Source organism: Chrysemys picta, chromosome 17, assembly GCF_011386835.1.
Source record: "Chrysemys picta bellii isolate R12L10 chromosome 17, ASM1138683v2, whole genome shotgun sequence".
Classification (NCBI taxonomy): domain Eukaryota; kingdom Metazoa; phylum Chordata; order Testudines; family Emydidae; genus Chrysemys; species Chrysemys picta.
This window is the reverse complement of record NC_088807.1, coordinates 13,683,999-13,706,945: the sequence shown is the minus strand read 5'-3', so window position 1 is coordinate 13,706,945 and position 22,947 is coordinate 13,683,999. Positions and strand designations below refer to the sequence as shown.

At 46.3% G+C, this 22,947-nt stretch overlaps 2 protein-coding genes across 3 annotated transcripts in view; both read left to right on the top strand.

The window, feature by feature from the left end:
- Positions 1-11,789, top strand: part of LOC135976396 (rootletin-like) — a 30,363-nt gene extending 18,574 nt beyond the window's left edge. Inside the window, exons 12-17 of the mRNA XM_065571807.1 lie at positions 1,468-1,488; positions 3,482-3,502; positions 9,511-9,531; positions 10,767-10,787; positions 11,372-11,392; positions 11,698-11,789. Of these exons, the coding sequence (XP_065427879.1) occupies positions 1,468-1,488; positions 3,482-3,502; positions 9,511-9,531; positions 10,767-10,787; positions 11,372-11,392; positions 11,698-11,789 (197 nt within the window). The remainder of the gene's footprint in view (positions 1-1,467; positions 1,489-3,481; positions 3,503-9,510; positions 9,532-10,766; positions 10,788-11,371; positions 11,393-11,697) is intronic.
- Positions 1-22,947, top strand: part of LOC112060607 (butyrophilin-like protein 2) — a 137,811-nt gene that overhangs the window by 80,301 nt on the left and 34,563 nt on the right. For both annotated transcript variants that reach the window (XM_065571465.1, XM_065571466.1), the window contains one exon: positions 12,051-12,071. In XM_065571465.1, coding sequence (XP_065427537.1) covers positions 12,051-12,071 — 21 coding nt within the window. The remainder of the gene's footprint in view (positions 1-12,050; positions 12,072-22,947) is intronic.

Sequence of the window (22,947 nt, the reverse complement as noted above, 5' to 3'; positions counted from 1 at the left end):
CTTCCCCGAAACTGGGAACTCACATCCAGTGCAGAGCATCCAGTGTAGGCTCTTTGACAATTTGCCTGCAAAGGAATTGCTGATAGTCACACAGGAATGTTTGTTAAAGAAGGAAATAGAGCGTAGGTATTCTGTCTTCTGATCCTGTGCATTCAATATGAGAGCAAGGTGTTGGCATGAACTTTCCATGGGAATATGTTTATTTCACGTGAAAAAATACAGTTTAGAATAAAAAAAGAACAAGAAAGAAGCAAAAGTATCTCAGTAGAGTCAAAAATTTCTATTTCCTCCGTAATAAAAAGGAATATTCTGATTTTTCACCTCAAAATAAAGGAGACATTTTTAAGGTTTGATTAAGTTACAAAATAATGTGGGGGCAGTGTAGGCACAGGTGCCAACTTTTTGATTTCTTTGTGGGTACTTGACCACCTCTCTACCCCAGGCCCTACCCCTACTATACCCCTTCCTTCAATGCCCCACCCATGCCCCACCAGTTCCCGCTCGCACTCTTCCTCTTCTGGCGTTGCTCCACCCCCTCTCGCAACAGTCCCCCACTCTCATTCCACCTCTTCCTTCCTTACCTCCTTCCCCCACCCAGCGCCTCCTACCCTCTGCAGAAGAGCTGATCAGTGGCGGGCAGGAGATGCTAGGGTGGAGGGGGAGGAGCTGATTGATGGTGTTTGCTGGTGAGTGCAATTTCTGTCTCAGAAAAACTGTCCCCCGTTCACAAAAGCTCACACAAGCCCTTCAGTAGGAAAGTGTTTGTTAGGCCCCAAACCAGAGGACATGGGGATGATCTCAATTAGGACTCTAGGGGTTATATTAGCTCAGTATTCGGCTCTGTTGCTGGAACACTGAGTGCAGTTCCGGTGTCCCCAACTGAAGAAAGAAGTTGTCGAACTGGAGAAGTTTCATAGAAGAGCACCAGAAGGAATAAAGGATTAGATAACATGTGTTATAGTGTTAAAGTGATAGACTCAAAGAGCTCAATCTATTTAGCTCGCCAAAGAAAAGGGGTGAGTTGATTACACTCTTCACGTATGTAGTTAGAGAACATATATGTGATAATGGGCGCTTTGGTCTTGAAAAATCCAACGGCTGGAAACTGAAACTAGGAAAGTCAAACTAGAAATAAGATATACATTTTAAGCGTGATGGTGATTAGCCTTTCTAACAATTTACAGAGGGTTTTTGTGGATCCACCATAACTGGACATTTTTTCTAAAGGTACTGCTGTAATGCAAACATGAATTGTTTGGGGGACATTCTCTGGCCCGTGTTATAGATGATGAGAGTGTATCCTTCTGGCCTTAGACAGTATGATGTTCATTGTGTCACTTGCTCCCTCACAGCTATTCTTCAATAAATACAGCTTTTGATATTTTAACAATTAGTTATCTTTGTTCTTGGCCATATTATTACAAAAGGTGCTATTGTTATCTTTAAATATTTATTTTTCTTTTTTAGGAGAATTGGAAAAGACAATAAGTAAGTCTGTGTCATTGTTCTTCCGTGTGCTCTACTCCAGTTTTTGATATAGCCAATTTCTTGGCTAATTTTGTCAATAACGTATATGAGCACTTGCTGGTTCTGAGCAGTGTTGACATTTAAATAGACTCAACCACTACTTGTTTATATTCTCCAAGAACCATAACACTCTTGCAGAGACACACTAAAAAAGACAATGAACACATTGAAAGGACTCTGCATTGAAATAAGCAAATGGAATTCAGCTCAGGATGTAAAAGGTGTTACTGCTCCTTTCATAGCAGATCATAGGGTTACCATATTTCAACACTGAAAAAAGAGGACACTCCACGGGGGTCTGGCCCTGCCCCAACTTTTCCTCTTCCCCACCCGCAGCCCCGCCCCAAGTCCGCCTCAGCCCCGCCCCAGCCCCGCCCCTTCCCCAAAGCATCTGCCCCCTCCTTTGAGCACCCTGCATTCCCCCTCCTCTCTCCTGCTCTGATCTTGGTTGGGAGTTGCTAAGTGCTTGCCTGCTCCCCACTCGCCCTGAAGCCCCCCCGCCCTGGCAGCCTCTGTGACCCCTGCTGCCCACTCACCCTGCAGCCCCTGAACCCCCTCCCCTGCAGCCTCTGCGCCCCCGCCTGCCCTGCCCCTGCACTCCCCGCCCCTGCAGCCTCTGTGACCCCAGCTCCCCACTCGTCCTACAGCCTCTGCACCCCCCAACTGCCCTGCCCCTGCGCCCCCCTACCCCTGCAACCTCTGTGACCCCTGCTCCTCACTCACCATGCAGCCCCACTGCCCCTGCAGCCTCTGTGACCCCTGCTCCCAACTCACCCAGCAACCCGTGTACCCCCCGCCCCTGCAGCCTCTGCGCCCCCGCCTGCCCTTCCCCTGCAGCCTCTGTGACCGGTGCTTCCCACTCGCCCTATAGCCTCTGCGCCCCCCGCAAGCCCTGCCCCTGCTCCCCTCTGCCCCTGCAGCCTCTGTGACCCCTGCTCCTGACTCACCCTGCAGCCCCTGCACCCTCCCGCCCCTGCAGCCTCTGTGACCCCTGCTCCTGACTCACCCTGCAGCCCCTGCACCCCCTGCCCCTGTAGCCTCTGTGACCCGTGCTCCTTACTCGCCCTGCAGCCCCTGCAGCTCCCTACCCCTGCAGCCTCTGCACCCCCGCCTGCCCTGCCACTGCAACCCCCCGCCCCTGCAATCTCTGTGACCCCTGCTCCTCACTCGCCCTGCACCCCCCTGCCCCTGCAGCCTCTGTGCCCCCACCTGCTGCTCCCCCGCTCACTCGGCAGCCTCTGCCTGCTGCGGGCTTCAAACGATCAGCAGCGCAGGTCCCTGCAGCTCCGGCTGCATCTTCTTTCCTACCGCCGAGCACGTTCCCCGGCCTGTCTGTCCCCGCCGGAAACAGCTCCCGTGGCACCGGGTTCCAAGCTGCGTGGAGCAGTAGGGCCACAGGAAGGGTCCCCCAGTGGCCGGGGGGTCCCCGCCCGCGAGGGAAGCCCGAGCCCGCCCCGTTCCACGCCTGAGCATTGTGCAGTGCTGCTCATAGATTGTTAACATTTAAATAGACTCACCCACTACTTGTTTGTAATCTCCAAGAACCATAACACTCTTGCAGAGACACATTACGAAAGGCAATGTACACATTGAAAAGACTCTGCACTGAAAGAAGCAAATGGAATGCTGCACATGATGTAAATGGTGTTAATGCTCCTTTCATAGCAGATCCCATATTAGCAGAGGAGCGTAGTGATTCATATTCACCTTTTGCTAATTGCTTGTGGGCATGAAGCTTCTTCTTATATGTATTAATGCAAGAATATACTCTCCTCTATCCACTACATAGCAGGCCAGGAATGGGACTAGCCCACAAATTGAATAGCTAGCTCACTACCTATGGCCAATATTTATGCTAATCAAGAAAGAAAGGATCTAATTCACCCTCTTCAATTCATAAGTCAATGGACATACACTGAACTGTTTTCTCCTCCTCCCCATTGTTCTTTTGCAGAGGAACCCCATGAACAAATGGGTGAGTTTGCCTATTTTAATAAATACTTACAGTCAACTAACTAAACTTTGTAGATTCATAGATTCATAGATTATAGGACTGGAAGGGACCTCGAGAGGTCATCGAGTCCAGTCCCCTGCCCGCATGGCAGGACCAAATACTGCCTAGACCATCCCTAATAGACATTTATCTAACCTACTCTTAAATATCTCCAGAGACGGAGATTCCACAACCTCCCTAGGCAATTTGTTCCAGTGTTTAACCACCCTGACAGTTAGGAACTTTTTCCTAATGTCCAACCTAGACCTTCCTTGCTGCAGTTTAAACCCATTGTTTCTGGTTCTATCCTTAGAGGCTAAGGTGAACAAGTTCTCTCCCTCCTCCTTATGACACCCTTTTAGATACCTGAAAACTGCTATCATGTCCCCTCTCAGTCTTCTCTTTTCCAAACTAAACAAACCCAATTCTTTCAGCCATCCTTCATAGGTCAAGTTCTCAAGACCTTTAATCATTCTTGTTGCTCTTCTTTGGACCCTTTCCAATTTCTCCACATCTTTTTTAAAATGCGGCGCCCAGAACTGGACACAATACTCCAGCTGAGGCCTAACCAGAGCAGAGTAGAGCGGAAGAATGACTTCTCGTGTCTTGCTCACAACACACCTGTTAATGCATCCCAGAATCATGTTTGCTTTTTTTGCAACAGCATCACACTGTTGACTCATATTTAGCTTGTGGTCCACTATAACCCCTAGATCCCTTTCTGCCGTACTCCTTCCTAGACGGTCTTTTCCCATTCTGTATGTGTGAAATTGATTTTTCCTTCCTAAGTGGAGCACTTTGCATTTGTCTTTGTTAAACTTCATCCTGTTTACCTCAACCCATTTCTCCAATTTGTCCAGATCATTTTGAATTATGACCCTGTCCTCCAAAGTAGTTGCAATCCCTCCCAGTTTGGTATCATCCGCAAACTTAATAAGCGTACTTTCTATGCCAATATCTAAGTCGTTGATGAAGATATTGAACAGAGCCGGTCCCAAAACAGACCCCTGCGGTACCCCACTCGTTACGCCTTTCCAGCAGGATTGGGAACCATTAATAACAACTCTCTGAGTACGGTTATCCAGCCAGTTATGCACCCACCTTATAATAGCCCCATCTAATTTGTAGTTGCCTAGTTTATCGATAAGACTATCATGCGAGACCGTATCAAATGCCTTACTAAAATCTAGGTATACCACATCCACCGCTTCACCCTTATCCACAAGGCTCGTTATCCTATCAAAGAAAGCTATCAGATTGGTTTGACATGATTTGTTCTTCATAAATCCATGCTAGCTGTTCCCTATCACCTTACCACCTTCCAAGTGTTTGCAGATGATTTCCTTAATTACTTGCTCCATTATCTTCCCTGGCACAGAAGTTAAACTAACTGGTCTGTAGTTACCTGGGTTGTTTTTATTTCCCTTTTTATAAATGGGCACTATATTTGCCCTTTTCCAGTCTTCTGGAATCTCTCCCGTCTCCCATGACTTTCCAAAGATAATAGCTAGAGGCTCAGATACCTCCTCTATTAGCTCCTTAAGTATTCTAGGATGCATTTCATCAGGCCCGGGTGACTTGCAGGCATTTAACTTTTCTAAGTGATTTTTAACTTGTTCTTTTTTTATTTTATCCGCTAAACCTACCGCCTTCCCATTAGCATTCACTATGTTAGGCATTCCTTCAGACTTCTCTGTGAAGACCGAAACAAAGAAGTCATTAAGCATCTCTGCCATTTCCAAGTTTCCTGTTACTGTTTCTCCCTCTTCACTAAGCAGTGGGCCTACCCTGTCTTTGGTCTTCCTCTTGCTTCTAATGTATTGATAAAAAGTCTTCTTGTTTCCTTTTATTCCCGTAGCTAGTTTGAGCTCATTTTGTGCCTTTGCCTTTCTAATCTTGCCCCTGCATTCCTGTGTTGTTTGCCTATATTCATCCTTTGTAATCTGTCCTAGTTTCCATTTTTTATATGACTCCTTTTTATTTTTTAGATCGTGCAAGATCTCGTGGTTAAGCCAAGGTGGTCTTTTGCCACATTTTCTATCTTTCCTAACCAGCGGAATAGCTTGCTTTTGGGCCCTTAATAGTGTCCCTTTGAAAAACTGCCAACTCTCCTCAGTTGTTTTTCCCCTCAGTCTTGATTCCCATGGGACCTTACCCATCAGCTCTCTGAGCTTCCCAAAATCTGCCTTCCTGAAATCCATTGTCTCTATTTTGCTGTTCTCCCTTCTACCCTTCCTTAGAATTGCAAACTCTATGATTTCATGATCACTTTCACCCAGGCTGCCTTCTACTTTCACATTCTCAACGAGTTCCTCCCTATTTGTTAAAATCAAGTCTAGAACAGCTTCCCCCCAGTAGCTTTTTCAACCTTCTGAAATAAAAAGTTGTCTCCAATGCAGTCCAAGAATTTGTTGGATAGTCTGTGCCCCGCTGTGTTATTTTCCCAACATATATCCGGATAGTTGAAGTCCCCCATCACCACCAAATCTTGGGCTTTGGATGATTTTGTTAGTTGCTTGAAAAAAGCCTCATCCACCTCTTCCACCTGGTTAGGTGGCCTGTAGTAGACTCCTAGCATGACATCTCCCTTGTTTTTTGCCCCTTTAAGCCTAACCCAGAGACTCTCAACACTTCCGTCTCCTATGTCCATCTCTACCTCAGTCCAAGTGTGTACATTTTTAATATATAAGGCAACACCTCCTCCCTTTTTCCCCTGTCTATCCTTCCTGAGCAAGCTGTACCCATCCACACCAACATTCCAATCATGTGTATTATCCCACCAAGTTTCAGTGATGCCAACAATGTCATAGTTGTATTTATTTATTAGCACTTCCAGTTCTTCCTGCTTATTCCCCATACTTCTTGCATTTGTATATAGGCATCTAAGATACTGGTTTGATCTTTCCTCCCAGTTTTGTCCTGACTCTCCTTTCTCTCTGCCAATATAGCCCACACTCCCTCTCGTTTCCGACCCATCTCCCCGGTCTCCATGTTCCCCACTTACCTGTGGGCTTTGCTCACCTGTCCCCGTCGAACCTAGTTTAAAGCCCTCCTCACTAGGTTAGCCAGTCTGTGTCCGAATAGGGTCTTTCCTCTCCTCGAAAGGTGAACGCCATCTCTGCCTAGCAGTCCTTCCTCGAATAGCATCCCGTGGTCTAGGAAGCCAAAGCCCTCCTGGCGACACCATCTTCGCAGCCAGGCATTCACCTCCATGATGCATCTGTCTCTGCCCGGGCCCCTACCTTTGACAGGAAGAATTGAAGAGAATACCACCTGCGCTCCAAACTCCTTCACCCGTACTCCCAGAGCCCTGTAGTCACTCTTGATCCGCTCAGTGTCACACCGCGCAGTATCATTTGTGCCCACATGGATGAGTAGCATGGGGTAGTAGTCAGAGGGCTGGATAATCCTCGACAATGCCTCCGTAACGTCTCGGATACGGGCCCCTGGCAGGCAGCATACCTCCCGAGATGAAATGTCAGGGCGACAGATGGGCGCCTCCGTCCCCCTCAGCAGAGAGTCTCCGACCACCACTACCCTACGTTTCCTATTCGCAGTGGTGGCAGCAGACTTTCCAGCCTTAGGGGTACGAGGCTTCTCCTCCTTTACTGTAGGGAGTGATTCCTTCTTTCCTGTGTCGAGAAGAGCATAACGGTTACCTATAACCACGGCAGGAGGGTTCGGAGCAAGGGTGGAGCACTGCCTGCTGCCAGAAGTAACCAGCTGCCAGTGTCCACCCTGAGCCATCTCCTCCTCCACCAGTGGTGTATCAGCAGTCCTGTGTACTGGGACAGCTACCTCAGCTGTCTCCACATGGACACTGTCGAGGAATTGCTCATGGATACGGATGCTCCTCAACCTAGACACCTCCTCCTGTAGCTCTCCCACCTGCTACCTGAGAGATTCCACCAGCAGGCACCTCTCACATTGGATGGTCCCCCCAGCCTGGATATCAGTAAGTGGAAATTGCAAGTTACAGTCTTTGCAAAACCACACCAGGATCTGGGTAGAGGCATCCATGCTTAGGCACTCTGTCTGGCTACAGGCACAGGTGGAGGAGACAGTAGCAGTGCTGGCACAGGTGTTGCGGGTCTTCCTAACCATCGTAAGCCTCCCTCTGTCAAACTCCCGTCTGCAGCCCCCTGTCAGCTGAAAGGGTTGTTTAAGCGAAGTTTGTATGCCCTGTATTGGATGCAACAACTTCACCAGCATTAGGGACACTCTCATTGCGTACCCGATGAACCTGGAAAGTGGGGGGTCTGTTTAGATTACTATTGAATTGTGGTATGTCATCAAGCTGAGACCTCACCAGCACTTTCCAAAGAAAGTCAACGAGACAGGGGTTCAAGGGCAGTCGGGCATGTGAGAAAAAACAGCCACGTGCTACAGGAACTGAACAATATCCATTGAATGAAAAAGCTCTGGATTGAGAGTGTAGAAAGACCGAGTTGCCAGTGCTGTGCCTGACATTGTTGTAACTGAGGCCATGCAGACACTCCACCCTATGCCTCAGGGATGCAGGGAGAACTGTTCTCTCCGAAGAGCTTCCCCCAAATTGGGAAACCACATCCTGTTGTGAGCACCCAGTGTAGGCTCTTGGACAATTTCTCTGCAAAGAAGGGCTAATATTGACACAGGAATGTGTGCTAGAGCAGGAAATAGAACCTAGATACTCTGTCTTCTGGTCCGGTGTATTCACTATGAGAGGAAGGTGTTGGCAGAAACTTTCCATGGGAATGTGTCTATTTCAGGTGGAAAAAAACTTTCTGGATGAAAAAGAGAACAAGAGAGAAGCAAATGCATCTCAGTAGAGTCGAAAGTTTCTATTTCCTCTGAATTGAGAGGAATATTCTGATTTTTCACATCAAAAGGAAGGAGACATAGTTAAGTTTCGATTCAGTGACCCAATCATGTGGGAGTAGTGTAGGCATGGGCACAAACTTTTTGATATCCTTGGGGATGCTGGACAACCTTTCTGCCCCAGGCCCTGCCTCTCATAACCCGCTTTCCTTAAGGCCCCACCCTTGCCCGCTCTACCTCTGCCTCTTCCTGCCTTGTTCCCACCTCCAAGAGTGCCCCACCCTCATTCCACCTCTTCCTTCCTCATCTCCTCCCCCCCCCCGCCAACCAGCGCCTTCTGCTCGGTAGAAGAGCTGATCAGTGGTTGGCAGGAGGCGCTACGGTGGAGGGGGAGGTGCTCATTGGTGGGGCCTGCCTGTGAGTGCAATTTCTCTCTCAGTAAAAGTGTACCCCTTTCACTGGAGCTCACACAAGCCCTTCAGTAGGAAAGTGTTCGCTAGGCCCCAAACCAGAGGGCATGGGGATGATCTTAATTAGGACTCTAGGAGTTATATTAGCTCAGTATTCGGCTCTGTTGCTGGAATACTGAGTGCAATTCCGGTGTCCCCAACTGAAGAAAGAACTTGTCAAACTGGAGAGGGTTCAGAGAAGAGCACCAGAATGATTAAAGGATTAGATTATATTTTTTCTAGTGATAGACTCAAAGAGATCAATCTATTTAGGTCACCAAAGAAACGTGGTGACTTGATTACAATCTACACATATGTAGATAGAGAACATATATATGATAATGGGCTCTTTAGTCTAGCAAAATCCAATGGCTGGAAACTGAAATTAGGAAAGTCAGACTAGACAAAATATATACATTTTTAAGAATGAGGGTGATTAGCAATTGTTGCCATTTACAAGGGGTTGTGGTGCATCCTCCATCACTGTAATTTTTTTCTAAAGGTACTGATATACTGCAAACATGAATTGTTTGGGGGAATTTCTTTGGACCATGTTATAGACGATGAGAATGCTTCCTTCCAGCCTCAGACATCATGATTTTTATTGTGTCACTTGCTCCCTCTCAGCTATTCTCCAATAAATACAGCTTTTGATATTTTAACTATTAGTTATCTGTCTTCTTGGCCAAATTATTACAAAAGGTGAAATTTTTATGTTAAAATGTTTTGTTTCTTTTTTAGGAGACTTGGAAAAGAGAATGAGTAAGTCTGTTTCTTTTTTTTTTTTCCGCGTGCTCTACTGCTGTGTGGGAGCCTTGTAAGATGAAAAGAAATATCATTGAGTTATTAGACCTCATCCCACTTTCCTGTTTTGACAGAGCAGGAACTGAGACATTGTTAAGATTCGATTGAGTTATGAAAGAATGTGGGGTCAGTGTAGGCACAGGTGCCAACTTTTTGATTTCCTCGCGGGTACTTGACCACCTCTCTGCCCTAGTGCCTGCCCCTACTATATCCCTTCCCTCAAGGCCCCACCCTTGCCCGCTCTAACTGTGCCTCTTTCTACCCTGTTCTCCACCCTCAAGAGTTCCCCACCCTCATTCCACCTCTTCCTTCCTCATCTCCTCCCCCACCAGTGCCTTCTGTCCTCTTCAGAAGAGCTGATCAGTGGTGAGCTGGAGGCACTGTGGTGGAGGGGGAGGAGCTGATTGGTGGAGCCTGCCTGTGAGTGCAGGTTTTGTCTCAGAAAAAGTGTCCCCCTTCCACTGGAGCTCACACAAGCCCTTCAGTAGGAGAGTGTTTGTTAGGCCTCAAACCAGAGGGCATAGGGATGATCTTAATTAGGACGATTGGGGTTATATTAGCTTTGTATTTGGCTCTGTTGCTGGAATACTAAGTGCAGTTCCAGTGTCCTCAACTGAAGAAAGAAGTTGTCAAACTGAAGAGGGTTCATAGAAGAGTACCAGAATGATTAATGGCTTAGATAACATGTGTTATAGTGATAGAATCAAAGAGCTCAATCTATTTAGCTCGCCAAAGAAAAGGGGTTAGTTGATTACACTCTAGACGTATGTAGCCAGAGAACAGATGTGTGATAATGGGCTCTTTAGTCTAGCAAAATCCAATGGCTGGAAACTGAAACTAGGAAAGTCAGACTATAAATAAGGTTTAAAGTTTTAAGAGTGAGGATGATTAGCCTTTCTAACAATTTTCAGAGGGTTTTGGTGGATCCTCCATAACTGGACATTTTTTCTAAAGGTACTGCTGTAATGCAAACATGAATTGTTTGGGGGACATTCTCTGGCCCGTGTTATAGATGATGAGAGTGTTGCCTTCCGGCCTTAGACAGTATGATGTTCATTGTGTCACTTGCTCCCTCACAGCTATTCTTCAATAAATACAGCTTTTGATATTTTAACTATTAGTTACCTTTGTCCATGGCCATATATTACCAAAGGTGCTATTGTTATCTGTAAATCTATTTTTTTCTTATTTAGGAAAAATGGAAAAGACAACAGGTAAGTCTGTGGCCTTTTTCTTCCATGTGCCCTACTCCTCTTTTTGATAGAGCAGATTACTTGGCTAATTTTGTCAATAACGTTAATGAGCACTTGCTGGTTCTGAGCAGTGCTGCTCGTACATTGTTGACATTTAAATAGACTCAACTACTACTTGTTTATATTCTCCAAGAACCATAACACTCTTGCAGAGACACACTAAAAAAGACAATGAACACATTGAAAGGACTCTGCATTGAAATAAGCAAATGGAATTCAGCTCAGGATGTAAATGGTGTTACTGCTTCTTTCATGGCAGATCCCATATTAGCAGAGAAGCGTAGTTGTGTCAAATTCACCTTTTGCTAATTAGTTGTAGCCATGAAGCTTCTTCTTAAATTGATTAATGCAAGTATATAACTTCTCTATCTATTAGATAGCCAGCCAGGAATGTGGTTAGCCCACAGATTGAGTAACTAGCTCACTACCTATGGCCAATATTTATGCTAATCAACAAAGAAACGATCTGATTCACCCTCTTCAATTCATATGTCAATGGACATACACTGAAGTGTTTTCTTCTCCTCCCCATTGTTCTTTTGCAGAAAAACTCCAGGAGGAAAACGGTGAGTTTGCCTACTTTACTCAGTACTTAAAATTGACTGACCAAACTATGTGTGCTATTATTGGATGTCTGTCCCCGCCAGAAACAGCTCCCGTGGCGCCGGGTTCCAAGCTGCGCGGGGCAACAGGGCCACAGGAAGTGTCCCCCCACTGCGAGGGAAGCCTGAGCCCGCCCCGTTCCACGCCTGAGCATTGTAGCTGGGGCAGTTGGGCTGCGCTGCGGACCCGGCGGATCGTGCTGGGCGGAAACTGGCTTATGCCTCCCTATTTCCCCGGACATGTCCGGCTCTTTGGAAATTCCCCCCAGACGGGGATTTGAGCACCAAAAAGCCGGAAATGTCCGGGGAAATCCGGACGTATGGTAACCCTAGCAGATCCCATATGAGCAGAGGAGCGTAGTTTATCAAAGTCAACTTTTGCTAATTACTTTTGGCCATAAAGCTTCTTCTTAAATGTATTAATGAAAGAATATAACCTTCTCTATCTACTACGTAGCAGGCCAGGAATGGGGCTAACCCACGGATTGAATAGCTAGCTCACTGCCTATGGCCAATATTTATGCTAATCAACAAAGAAACGATCTGATTCACCCGCTTCAATTCATATGTCAATGGACATACACTGAACTGTTTCCTTCTCCTCCCCATTCTTCTTTTGCAGAAAAACTCCAGGAGGAAAAGGGTGAGTTTCCCTACTTCATTCAATAATTACAATTGACTGACCAAACTATGAGTGCCATTATTGGTTCCAACAATATCAACTGTATAAGGGACTCTATCATTGCATGCCCCGTGGATATGGGAAGTGGGGGTCTGTGTAGATTACTCTTGATTCGTGGTTTGTCTTTGAGCTGAGACCTCACTTTGCTAAGAAAGTCAGAGGGGCAGGGGTTGAAGGGCAGTCGGGTATGATAGGGAAAACATCCACGTGCTACAGGAACGAAACATATCCATTGAATGAAAAAGCTCTGGCTGGGGAGTGGGAGGACCGAGTTCCTAGTGCTGTGCTTAACCTTGTAGTAATTGAGGCCATGCAGACACTCCACCCTGTGCCTCCAGGATGGAGGGAGAATTGTCCTCCCCAAGGAGGCTCTTTAGTCTAGCAAAATCCAATGGCTGGAAACTGAAACTAGGAAACTCAGAGTAGAATTTCTTCAGTTGGGGACACCGGAACTGCACTCAGTATTCCAGCAACAGAGCCAATACTGAGCTAATATAAAAGATATGTTTTCTTCTTTTTTAGGAGAATTGGAAAAGACAATAAGTAAGTCTGTTTTTGATAGAGCAGATTACTTGGCTAATTTTGTCAATAACGTATAAGAGCACTTGCTGGTTCTTAGCAGTGCTGCTCATACATTGTTGAAATTTAAATAGACTCACTCACTATTTGTTTGTATTCTCCAAGAACCATAACACTCTTGTAGAGACACATTACGAAAGGCAATGTACACATTGAAAGGACTCTGCATTGAAATAAGCAAATGGAATGCCGCACATGATGTAAATGGTGTTACTGCTCCTTTCATAGCAGATCCCATATGAGCAGAGGAGCGTAGTGTTTCATATTCATCTTTCCCTAATTACTTGTGGCCATGAAGCTTCTTCTTAAATGTATTAATGCAAAAATATAACCTTCTCTATCTACTACGTAGCAGGCCAGGAATGGGGCTAGCCCAGGGATTGAATAGCTAGCTCACTGCCTATGGCCAATATTTATCCTAATCAAGAGAGAAAGGATCTCATTCACCCTCTCCAATTCATAAGTCAATGGACATACACTGAACTGTTTTCTTCTCCTCCCCATTGTTCTTTTGCAGAAAAACTCCAGGAGGAAAAGGGTGAGTTTGCCTACATTACTCAATACTTACAGTTGACTGACCAAAGTATTGTTTCCAACTATTTCAACTGCACAAGGGACGCTATCATTGCATACCCCGTTGATATGGGAAGTGGAGGGTATATATAGATTACTGTGGAATAGTGGTACGTGATCGAGCTGAGACCTCACTTTAGAAAGAAAGTCAGAGGGGCAGAGGTTCAAGGGCAGTCGGGTATGAGAGAAAAAACATCCACGCACTACAGGAACTGTACATATGCATTCAATGAAAAAGCTCTGGATGGGAAGTGTGGCAGGACTGAATTGCTAGTGCTGTGCCTAACCTTGTAGTAACTGAGGCCATGCAGACACTCCACCCTGTGCCTCCGGGATGGAGGGAGAATTGTCCTCCCCAAAGAGCTTCCCCCAAACTGGGAATCAACATCCTGTGCAGAGCACCCAGTGTAGGCTCTTGGACAATTTCCCTGCAAAGGAAGTGCGAATATTGACACAGGAATGTGTGCTAGAGCAGGAAATATAATCTAGATACTCTGTCTTCTGCTCTGGTGTATTCACGTTGAGAGGAAGGTGTTGGGAGAAACTTTCCATGGGAAAGTGTCTATTTCATGTGGAAAAAAAATATTTGGATGAAAACAAAGAAAAATAAAGAAGCAAAAGCATCTTAGTAGAGTCAAAAGTTTCTATTTCCTCCGTATTAAAAAGGAATATTCTGATTTTCACCTCAAAATAAAGGAGACATTTTTAAGGTTCGATTAAGATATGAAATAATGTGGGAGCAGTGTAGGCACAGGTGCCAACTTTATGATTTCCTTGTGGGTACTTGACCACCTTTCTGTCCCAGGCCCTACCCCTTCTATACCCCTTCCCAAAAGGCCCCACCCCTGCCCCACCTCTTCCCGCTCCCACTCTACCTCTTCCAGCCCTGCTCCATCCCCTCTACCAAGAATGGCCCGCCCTTGTTCCACCTCTTCCTTCCTTAGCTCCTCCCCCCCAGCGCCTCCTGTCCTCTGCAGAAGAGCTGATCAGTGGCGGGGAGGAGACGCTAGTGTGGAGGGGGAGGAGCTGATTGATGGGGCCTGCCTGGGAGTGCAATTTCCATCTCAGAAAAAGTGTCCCCCGTTCACTGGAGCTCACACAAACCCTTCTGTAGGAAAATGTTCGCTAGGCCCCAAACCAGAGGGCATGTGGATGATCTTAATTAGGTCTCTAGGGGTTATATTAGGTCAGTATTTGTCTCTGTTGCTGGAAATGTGAGTGTAGTTCCCGTGTCCCCAGCTGAAGGAATAAGTTGTCAAACTGGAGATGGTTCATAGAAGAGCACCAGAACGATTAATGGATTAGATAACATGTATTATAGTGATAGACTCAAAGAGCTCAATCTATTTAGCACACCAAAGAAAAGAGGTGACTTGATTGCAAACTACACATATGTACGTAGAGACCATATATGTGATAATGGGCTCTTTAGTCTAGCAGAGAATGGTCTAGCAAAATCCAATGGCTAGAAACTGAAATTAGGAAAGTGAGACTAGAAATAATATATAAATTCTTAAGAGTGATGGTGATTAGCCTTTCTAACAATTTACAGGGGGTTGTGGTGAATCTTCAATCACTGGAAATTTTTTCTCAAGGTACTGCTCTAATGCAGACATGAACTGTTTGGGGAAAGTTCTCTGGCCCATGAAATAGATGATGAGAGTCCTTCCTTTGGGCCTCAGACAGTATGATGTTCATTGTGTCACTTCCTCACAGCTATTCTCCAATATATTGAGCTTTTGATATTTTAACTATTAGTTATCTTTGTTCTTGTCCATATTATTACAAAAGGTGCTACTGTTATCTTTAAATATTTTTTTTTCTTTTTTAGGAGAATTGGAAAAGGCAATAAGTAAGTCTGTGGCCTTGTTCTTCCGTGTACTCTACTCCTGTTTTTGATAGAGCAGATTACTTGGCTAATTTTGTCAATAACTTATATGAGCACTTGCTGGTTCTGTGCAGTGCTGCTCATACATTGTTAACATTTAAATAGACTCACCCACTACTTGTTTGTATTCTCTAAGAACCATAACACTCTTGCAGAGACACATTACGAAAGGCAATGTACACATTGAAAAGACTCTGCACTGAAAGAAGCAAATGGAATGCCGCACATGATGTAAATGGTGTTACTGCTCCTTTCATAGCAGATCCCATATTAGCAGAGGAGCGTAGTGATTCATATTCACCTTTTGCTAATTGCTTGTGGGCATGAAGCTTCTTCTTATATGTATTAATGCAAGAATATACTCTCCTCTATCTACTACATAGCAGGCCAGGAATGGGGCTAGCCCACAAATTGAATAGCTAGCTCACTACCTATGGCCAATATTTATGCTAATCAAGAAAGAAAGGATCTAATTCACCCTCTTCAATTCATAAGTCAATGGACATACACTGAACTGTTTTCTCCTCCTCCCCATTGTTCTTTTGCAGAGGAACCCCATGAACAAATGGGTGAGTTTGCCTATTTTAATAAATACTTACAGTCAACTAACTAAACTTTGTATGCCCTGTATTGGATGCAACAACTTCACCAGCATTAGGGACACTCTCATTGCGTGCCCGATGAACCTGGAAAGTGGGGGGTCTGTTTAGATTACTATTGAATTGTGGTATGTCATCAAGCTGAGACCTCACCAGCACTTTCCAAAGAAAGTCAACGAGACAGGGGTTCAAGGGGAGTCGGGCATGTGAGAAAAAACATCCACGTGCTACAGGAACTGAAAAATATCCATTGAATGAAAAAGATCTGGATTGAGAGTGTAGAAGGACCGAGTTGCCAGTGCTGTGCCTGACATTGTTGTAACTGAGGCCATGCAGACACTCCACCCTATGCCTAAGGGATGGAGGGAGAACTGTCCTCTCCAAAGAGCTTCCCCGAAACTGGGAACTCACATCCAGTGCAGAGCATCCAGTGTAGGCTCTTTGACAATTTCCCTGCAAAGGAATTGCTGATAGTCACACAGGAATGTTTGTTAGAGAAGGAAATAGAGCGTAGGTATTCTGTCTTCTGATCCTGTGCATTCAATATGAGAGCAAGGTGTTGGCATGAACTTTCCATGGGAATATGTTTATTTCACGTGAAAAAATACAGTTTAGAATAAAAAAAGAACAAGAAAGAAGCAAAAGTATCTCAGTAGAGTCAAAAATTTCTATTTCCTCCGTAATAAAAAGGAATATTCTGATTTTTCACCTCAAAATAAAGGAGACATTTTTAAGGTTTGATTAAGTTACAAAATAATGTGGGGGCAGTGTAGGCACAGGTGCCAACTTTTTGATTTCCTTGTGGGTACTTGACCACCTCTCTGCCCCAGGCCCTACCCCTACTATACCCCTTCCTTCAATGCCCCACCCATGCCCCACCAGTTCCCGCTCGCACTCTTCCTCTTCTGGCGCTGCTCCACCCCCTCTCACAACAGTGCCCCACTCTCATTCCACCTCTTCCTTCCTTACCTCCTTCCCCCACCCAGCGCCTCCTGACCTCTGCAGAAGAGCTGATCAGTGGCGGGCAGGAGACGCTAGGGTGGAGGGGGAGGAGGTGATTGATGGTGTTTGCTGGTGAGTGCAATTTCTGTCTCAGAAAAACTGTCCCCCGTTCACTCAAGCTCACACAAGCCCTTCAGTAGGAAAGTGTTTGTTAGGCCCCAAACCGGAGGACATGGGGATGATCTCAATTAGGACTCTAGGGGTGATATTAGCTCAGTATTTGGCTCTGTTGCTGGAACACTGAGTGCAGTTCCGGTGTCCCCAACTGAAGAAAGAAGTTGTCGAACTGGAGAAGGTTCATAGAAGAGCACCAGAAGGATTAAAGGATTAGATAACATGTCTTATAGTGTTAAAGTGATAGACTCAAAGAGTTCAATCTATTTAGCTCACCAAAGAAAAGGGGTGACTTGATTACACTCTTCACGTATGTAGATAGAGAACATATATGTGATAATGGGCTCTTTGGTCTTGAAAAATCCAACGGCTGGAAACTGAAACAAGGAAAGTCAAACTATAAATAAGATATACATTTTAAGCGTGATGGTGATTAGCCTTTCTAACAATTTACAGAGAGTAGTGTTCCATCCTCCATCACTGGAATTTTTTCTCAAGGTACTGTAATAATGCAAACATGAATTGTTTGGGAGAAATTCTCTGGCCCGTGTTATAGCTGATGAGAGTGTTTCCTTCTGGCCTTAGACAGTGTGATGTTCATTGTGTCACTTGATCCCTCACAGCTATTCTCCAATAAGTACAACTCTTGATATTTTAACGATTAGTTATCTTTGTTCTTGGCCATATTATTACAAAAGGTGCCATTGTTATCTTTAAATATTTATTTTTCTTTTTTAGGAGAATTGGAAAAGACAATAAGTAAGTCTGTGTCCTTGTTCTTCCGTGTGCTCTACTCCAGTTTTTGATAGAGCCAATTTCTTGGCTAATTTTGTCAATAACGTATATGAGCACTTGCTGGTTCTGAGCAGTGTTGACATTTAAATAGACTCAACCACTACTTGTTTATATTCTCCAAGAACCATAACACTCTTGCAGAGACACACTAAAAAAGACAATGAACACATTGAAAGGACTCTGCATTGAAATAAGCAAATGGAATTCAGCTCAGGATGTAAACGGTGTTACTGCTCCTTTCATAGCAGATCCTAGGGTTACCATATTTCAACACTGAAAAAAGAGGACACTCCACGGGGGTCTGGCCCTGCCCCAACTTTTCCTCTTCCCCACCCCCAGCCCCGCCCCAACTCTGCCTCAGCCCGCTCCTTCCCCAAAGCATCTGCCCCCTCCTTTGAGCACCCTGCATTCCTCCTCCTCTCTCCTGCTCTGATCTTGGTTGGGGGTTGCTAAGTGCTTCCCTGCTCCCCACTCGCCCTGCAGCCCCCCCGCCCTGGCAGCCTCTGTGACCCCTGCTGCCCACTCACCCTGCAGACCCTGAACCCCCTCCCCTGCAGCCTCTGCGCCCCCCGCCTGCCCTGCCCCTGCACCCCCCACCCCTGCAGCCTCTGTGACCCCAGCTCCCCACTTGTCCTACAGCCTCTGCACCCCCCACCTGCCCTGCCCCTGCGCCGCCCTGCCCCTGCAACCTCTGTGACCCCTGCTCGTCACTCACCATGCAGCCCCACTGCCCCTGCAGCCTCTGTGACCCCTGCTCCCAACTCACCCAGCAACCCGTGTACCCCCCGCCCCTGCAGGCTCTGCGCCCCCGCCTGCCCTTCCCCTGCAGCCTCTGTGACCCCTGCTTCCCACTCGCCCTACAGCCTCTGCGACCCCCCGCAAGCCCTGCCCCTGCTCCCCCCTGCCCCTGCAGCCTCTGTGACCCCTGCTCCTGACTCACCCTGCAGCCCCTGCACCCTCCCGCCCCTGCAGCCTCTGTGACCCCTGCTCCTGACTCACCCTGCAGCCCCTGCACCCTCCCGCTCCTGCAGCCTCTGTGACCCCTGCTCCTGACTCACCCTGCAGCCCCTGCACCCCCTGCCCCTGCAGCCTCTGTGACCCCTGCTCCTCACTCGCCCTGCAGCCCCTGCACTCTCCCGCCCCTGCAGCCTCTGTGACCCGTGCTCCTTACTCGCCCTGCAGCTCCCTACCCCTGCAGCCTCTGCACCCCCCGCCTGCCCTGCCACTGCAACCCCCCACCCCTGCAATCTCTGTGACCCCTGCTCCTCACTCGCCCTGCACCCCCCCGCCCGTGCAGCCTCTGTGCCCCCACCTGCTGCTCCCCCGCTCACTCGGCAGCCTCTGCCTGCTGGGGGCTTCAGACGATCAGCAGCGCAGGTCCCCGCAGCTCCGGCTGCTTCTTCTTTCCTGCCGCCGAGCACATTCCCCGGCCTGTCTGTCCCCGCTGGAAACAGCTCCCGTGGCGCCGGGTTCCAAGCTGCGCGGGGCAGCAGGGCCACAGGAAGGGTCTCTATCTACTACGTAGCAGGCCAGGAATGGGGCTAACCCACGGATTGAATAGCTAGCTCACTGCCTATGGCCAATATTTATGCTAATCAACAAAGAAACGATCTGATTCACCCTCTTCAATTCATATGTCAATGGACATACACTGAACTGTTTCTTTCTCCTCCCCATTCTTCTTTTGCAGAAAAACTCCAGAAGGAAAAGGGTGAGTTTCCCTACTTCATTCAATAATTACAATTGACTGACCAAACTATGTGTGCCATTATTGGTTCCAACAATATCAACTGCATAAGGGACTCTATCATTGCATGCCCCGTGGATATGGGAAGTGGGGGTCTGTGTAGACCTCACTTTACAAAGAAAGTCAGAGGGGCAGGGGTTGAAGGGTAGTCGGGTATGATAGGGAAAACATCCACGTGCTACAGGAACTGAACATATCCATTGAATGAAAAAGCTCTGGCTGGGGAGTGGCAGGACCGAGTTGCTAGTGCTGTGCTTAACCTTGTAGTAATTGAGGCCATGCAGACACTCCACCCTGTGCCTCCGGGATGGAGGGAGAATTGTCCTCTCCAATGAGCTTCCCCCAAACTGGGAAACCACATCCTGTTCAGAGCACCCAGTGTAGGCTCTTGGACAATTTCTCTGCAAAGAAGGGCTAATATTGACACAGGAATGTGTGCTAGAGCAGGAAATAGAACCTAGATACTCTGTCTTCTGGTCCGGTGTATTCACTATGAGAGGAAGGTGTTGGCAGAAACTTTCCATGGGAATGTGTCTATTTCAGATGGAAAAAAAATTTCTGGATGAAAAAGAGAACAAGAGATAAGCAAATGCATCTCAGTATAGTCTAAAGTTTCTATTTCCTCTGAATTGAAAGGAATATTCTGATTTTTCACTTCAAAAGTAAGGAGACATTGTTAAGTTTCGATTCAGTGACCCAATCATGTGGGAGTAGTGTAGGCATGGACACAAATTTTTTGATATCCTTGGGGATGCTGGACAACCTTTCTGCCCCAGGTCCTGCCTCTCATAACCCGCTTCCCTAAAGGCCCCACCCTTGCCCGCTCTAACTCTGCCTCTTCCTGCCTTGTTCCCCCCTCCCAAGAGTGCCCCACCCTCATTCCACCTCTTCCTTCCTCATCTCCTCCCCCCCCCACCATCGCCTTCTGCTCGGCAGAAGAGCTGATCAGTGGTTGGCAGGAGGCGCTACGGTGGAGGGGGAGGTGCTCATTGGTGGGGCCTGCCTGTGAGTGCAATTTCTGTCTCAGTAAAAGTGTACCCCTTTCACTGGAGCTCACACAAGCCCTTCAGTAGGAAAGTGTTCGCTAGGCCCCAAACCAGAGGGCATGGGGATGATCTTAATTAGGACTCCAGGAGTTACATTGGCTCAGTATTTGGCTCTGTTGCTGGAATACTGAGTGCAATTCCGGTGTCCCCAACTGAAGAAAGAACTTGTCAAACTGGAGAAGGTTCAGAGAAGAGCACCAGAATGATTAAAGGATTAGATAATATTTTTTCTAGTGATAGATTCAAAGAGATCAATCTATTTAGGTCACCAAAGAAACGTGGTGACTCGATTACAATCTACACATATGGCCCCACCCTTGCCTGCTCTAACTCTGCCTCTTCCTGCCCTGTTCCCCCCTCCCAAGAGTGCCCCACCCTCATTCCACCTCTTCCTTCCTCATCTCCTCGCCCCCCTCAACGCCTTCTGCTCGACATAAAAGCTGATCAGTGGTTTGCAGGAGGCGCTGCAGTGGAGGGGGAGGTGCTCATTGGTGGGGCCTGCCTGTGAGTGCAATTTCTCTCTCAGTAACAGTGTACCCCTTTCACTGGAGCTCACACACACCCGTCAATAGGAAAGTGTTCACTAGGCCCCAAACAAGAGGGCATGGGGATGATCTTAATTAGGACTCTACGAGTTATATTAGTTCAGTATTTGGCTCTATGACTGGAATACTGAGTGCAGTTCTGGTGTCCCCAACTGAAGAAAGAACTTGTCACACTGGAGAGGGTTCAGAGAAGAGCACCAGAATGATTAAAATATTAGATAATATTTTTTCTAGTGATAGACTCAAAGAGATCAATCTATTTAGGTCACCAAAGAAACGTGGTGACTTGATTACAATCTACACATATGTAGATAGAGAACATATATATGATAATGGGCTCTTTAGTCTAGCAAAATCCAATGGCTGGAAACTGAAACTAGGAAACTCAGAGAAGAATTTCTTCAGTTGGGGACACCGGAACTGCACTCAGTATTCCAGCAACAGAGCCAATACTGAGCTAATATAAAAGATATGTTTTCTTCTTTTTTAGGAGAATTGGAAAAGACAATAAGTAAGTCTGTTTTTGATAGAGCAGATTACTTGGCTAATTTTGTCAATAACGTATAAGAGCACTTGCTGGTTCTTAGCAGTGCTGCTCATACATTGTTGAAATTTAAATAGACTCAATCACTATTTGTTTGTATTCTCCAAGAACCATAACACTCTTGTAGAGATACATTACAAAAGGCAATGTATACGTTGAAAAGACTCTGCATTGAAATAAGCAAATGGAATACAGCACCTCATGTAAATGGTGTTACTGCTGCTTTCATAGCAGATCCCATATGAGCAGAGGAGCGTAGTGTTTCATATTCATCTTTCCCTAATTACTTGTGGCCATGAAGCTTCTTCTTAAATGTATTAATGCAAAAATATAACCTTCTCTATCTACTACGTAGCAGGCCAGGAATGGGGCTAGCCCAGGGATTGAATAGCTAGCTCACTACCTATGGCCAATATTTATCCTAATCAAGAAAGAAAGGATCTCATTCACCCTCTCCAATTCATATGTCAATGGACATACACTGAACTGTTTTCTTCTCCTCCCCATTGTTCTTTTGCAGAAAAACTCCAGGAGGAAAAGGGTGAGTTTGCCTACATTACTCAATACTTACAGTTGACTGACCAAAGTATTGTTTCCAACTATTTCAACTGCACAAGGGACGCTATCATTGCATACTCCGTGGATATGGGAAGTGGAGGGTATATATAGATTACTGTGGAATAGTGGTACGTGATCAAGCTGAGATCTCACTTTGGAAAGAAAGTCAGAGGGGCAGAGGTTCAAGGGCAGTCGGGTATGAGAGAAAAAACATCCACGCACTACAGGAACTGTACATATGCATTCAATGAAAAAGCTCTGGATGGGAAGTGTGGCAGGACCAAATTGCTAGTGCTGTGCCTAACCTTGTAGTAACTGAGGCCATGCAGACACTCCACCCTGTGCCTCCGGGATGGAGGGAGAATTGTCCTCCCCAAAGAGCTTCCTCCAAACTGGGAACCAACATCCTCTGCAGAGCACCCAGTGTAGACTCTTGGACAATTTCTCTGCAAAGGAAGTGCGAATATTGACACAGGAATGTGTGCTAGAGCAGGAAATAGAACCTAGATACTCTGTTTTCTGGTCCGGTGTATTCACGATGAGAGGAAGGTGTTGGGAGAAACTTTCCATGGGAAAGTGTCTATTTCACATGGAAAAAAAATATTTGGATGAAAACAAAGAAAAATAAAGAAGCAAAAGCATCTTAGTAGAGTCAAAAGTTTCTATTTCCTCCATATTAAAAAGGAATATTCTGATTTTCACCTCAAAATAAAGGAGACATTTTTAAGGTTTGATTAAGATATGAAATAATGTGGGAGCAGTGTAGGCACAGGTGCCAACTTTATGATTTCCTTGTGGGTACTTGACCACCTTTCTGTCCCAGGCCCTACCCCTTCTATACCCCTTC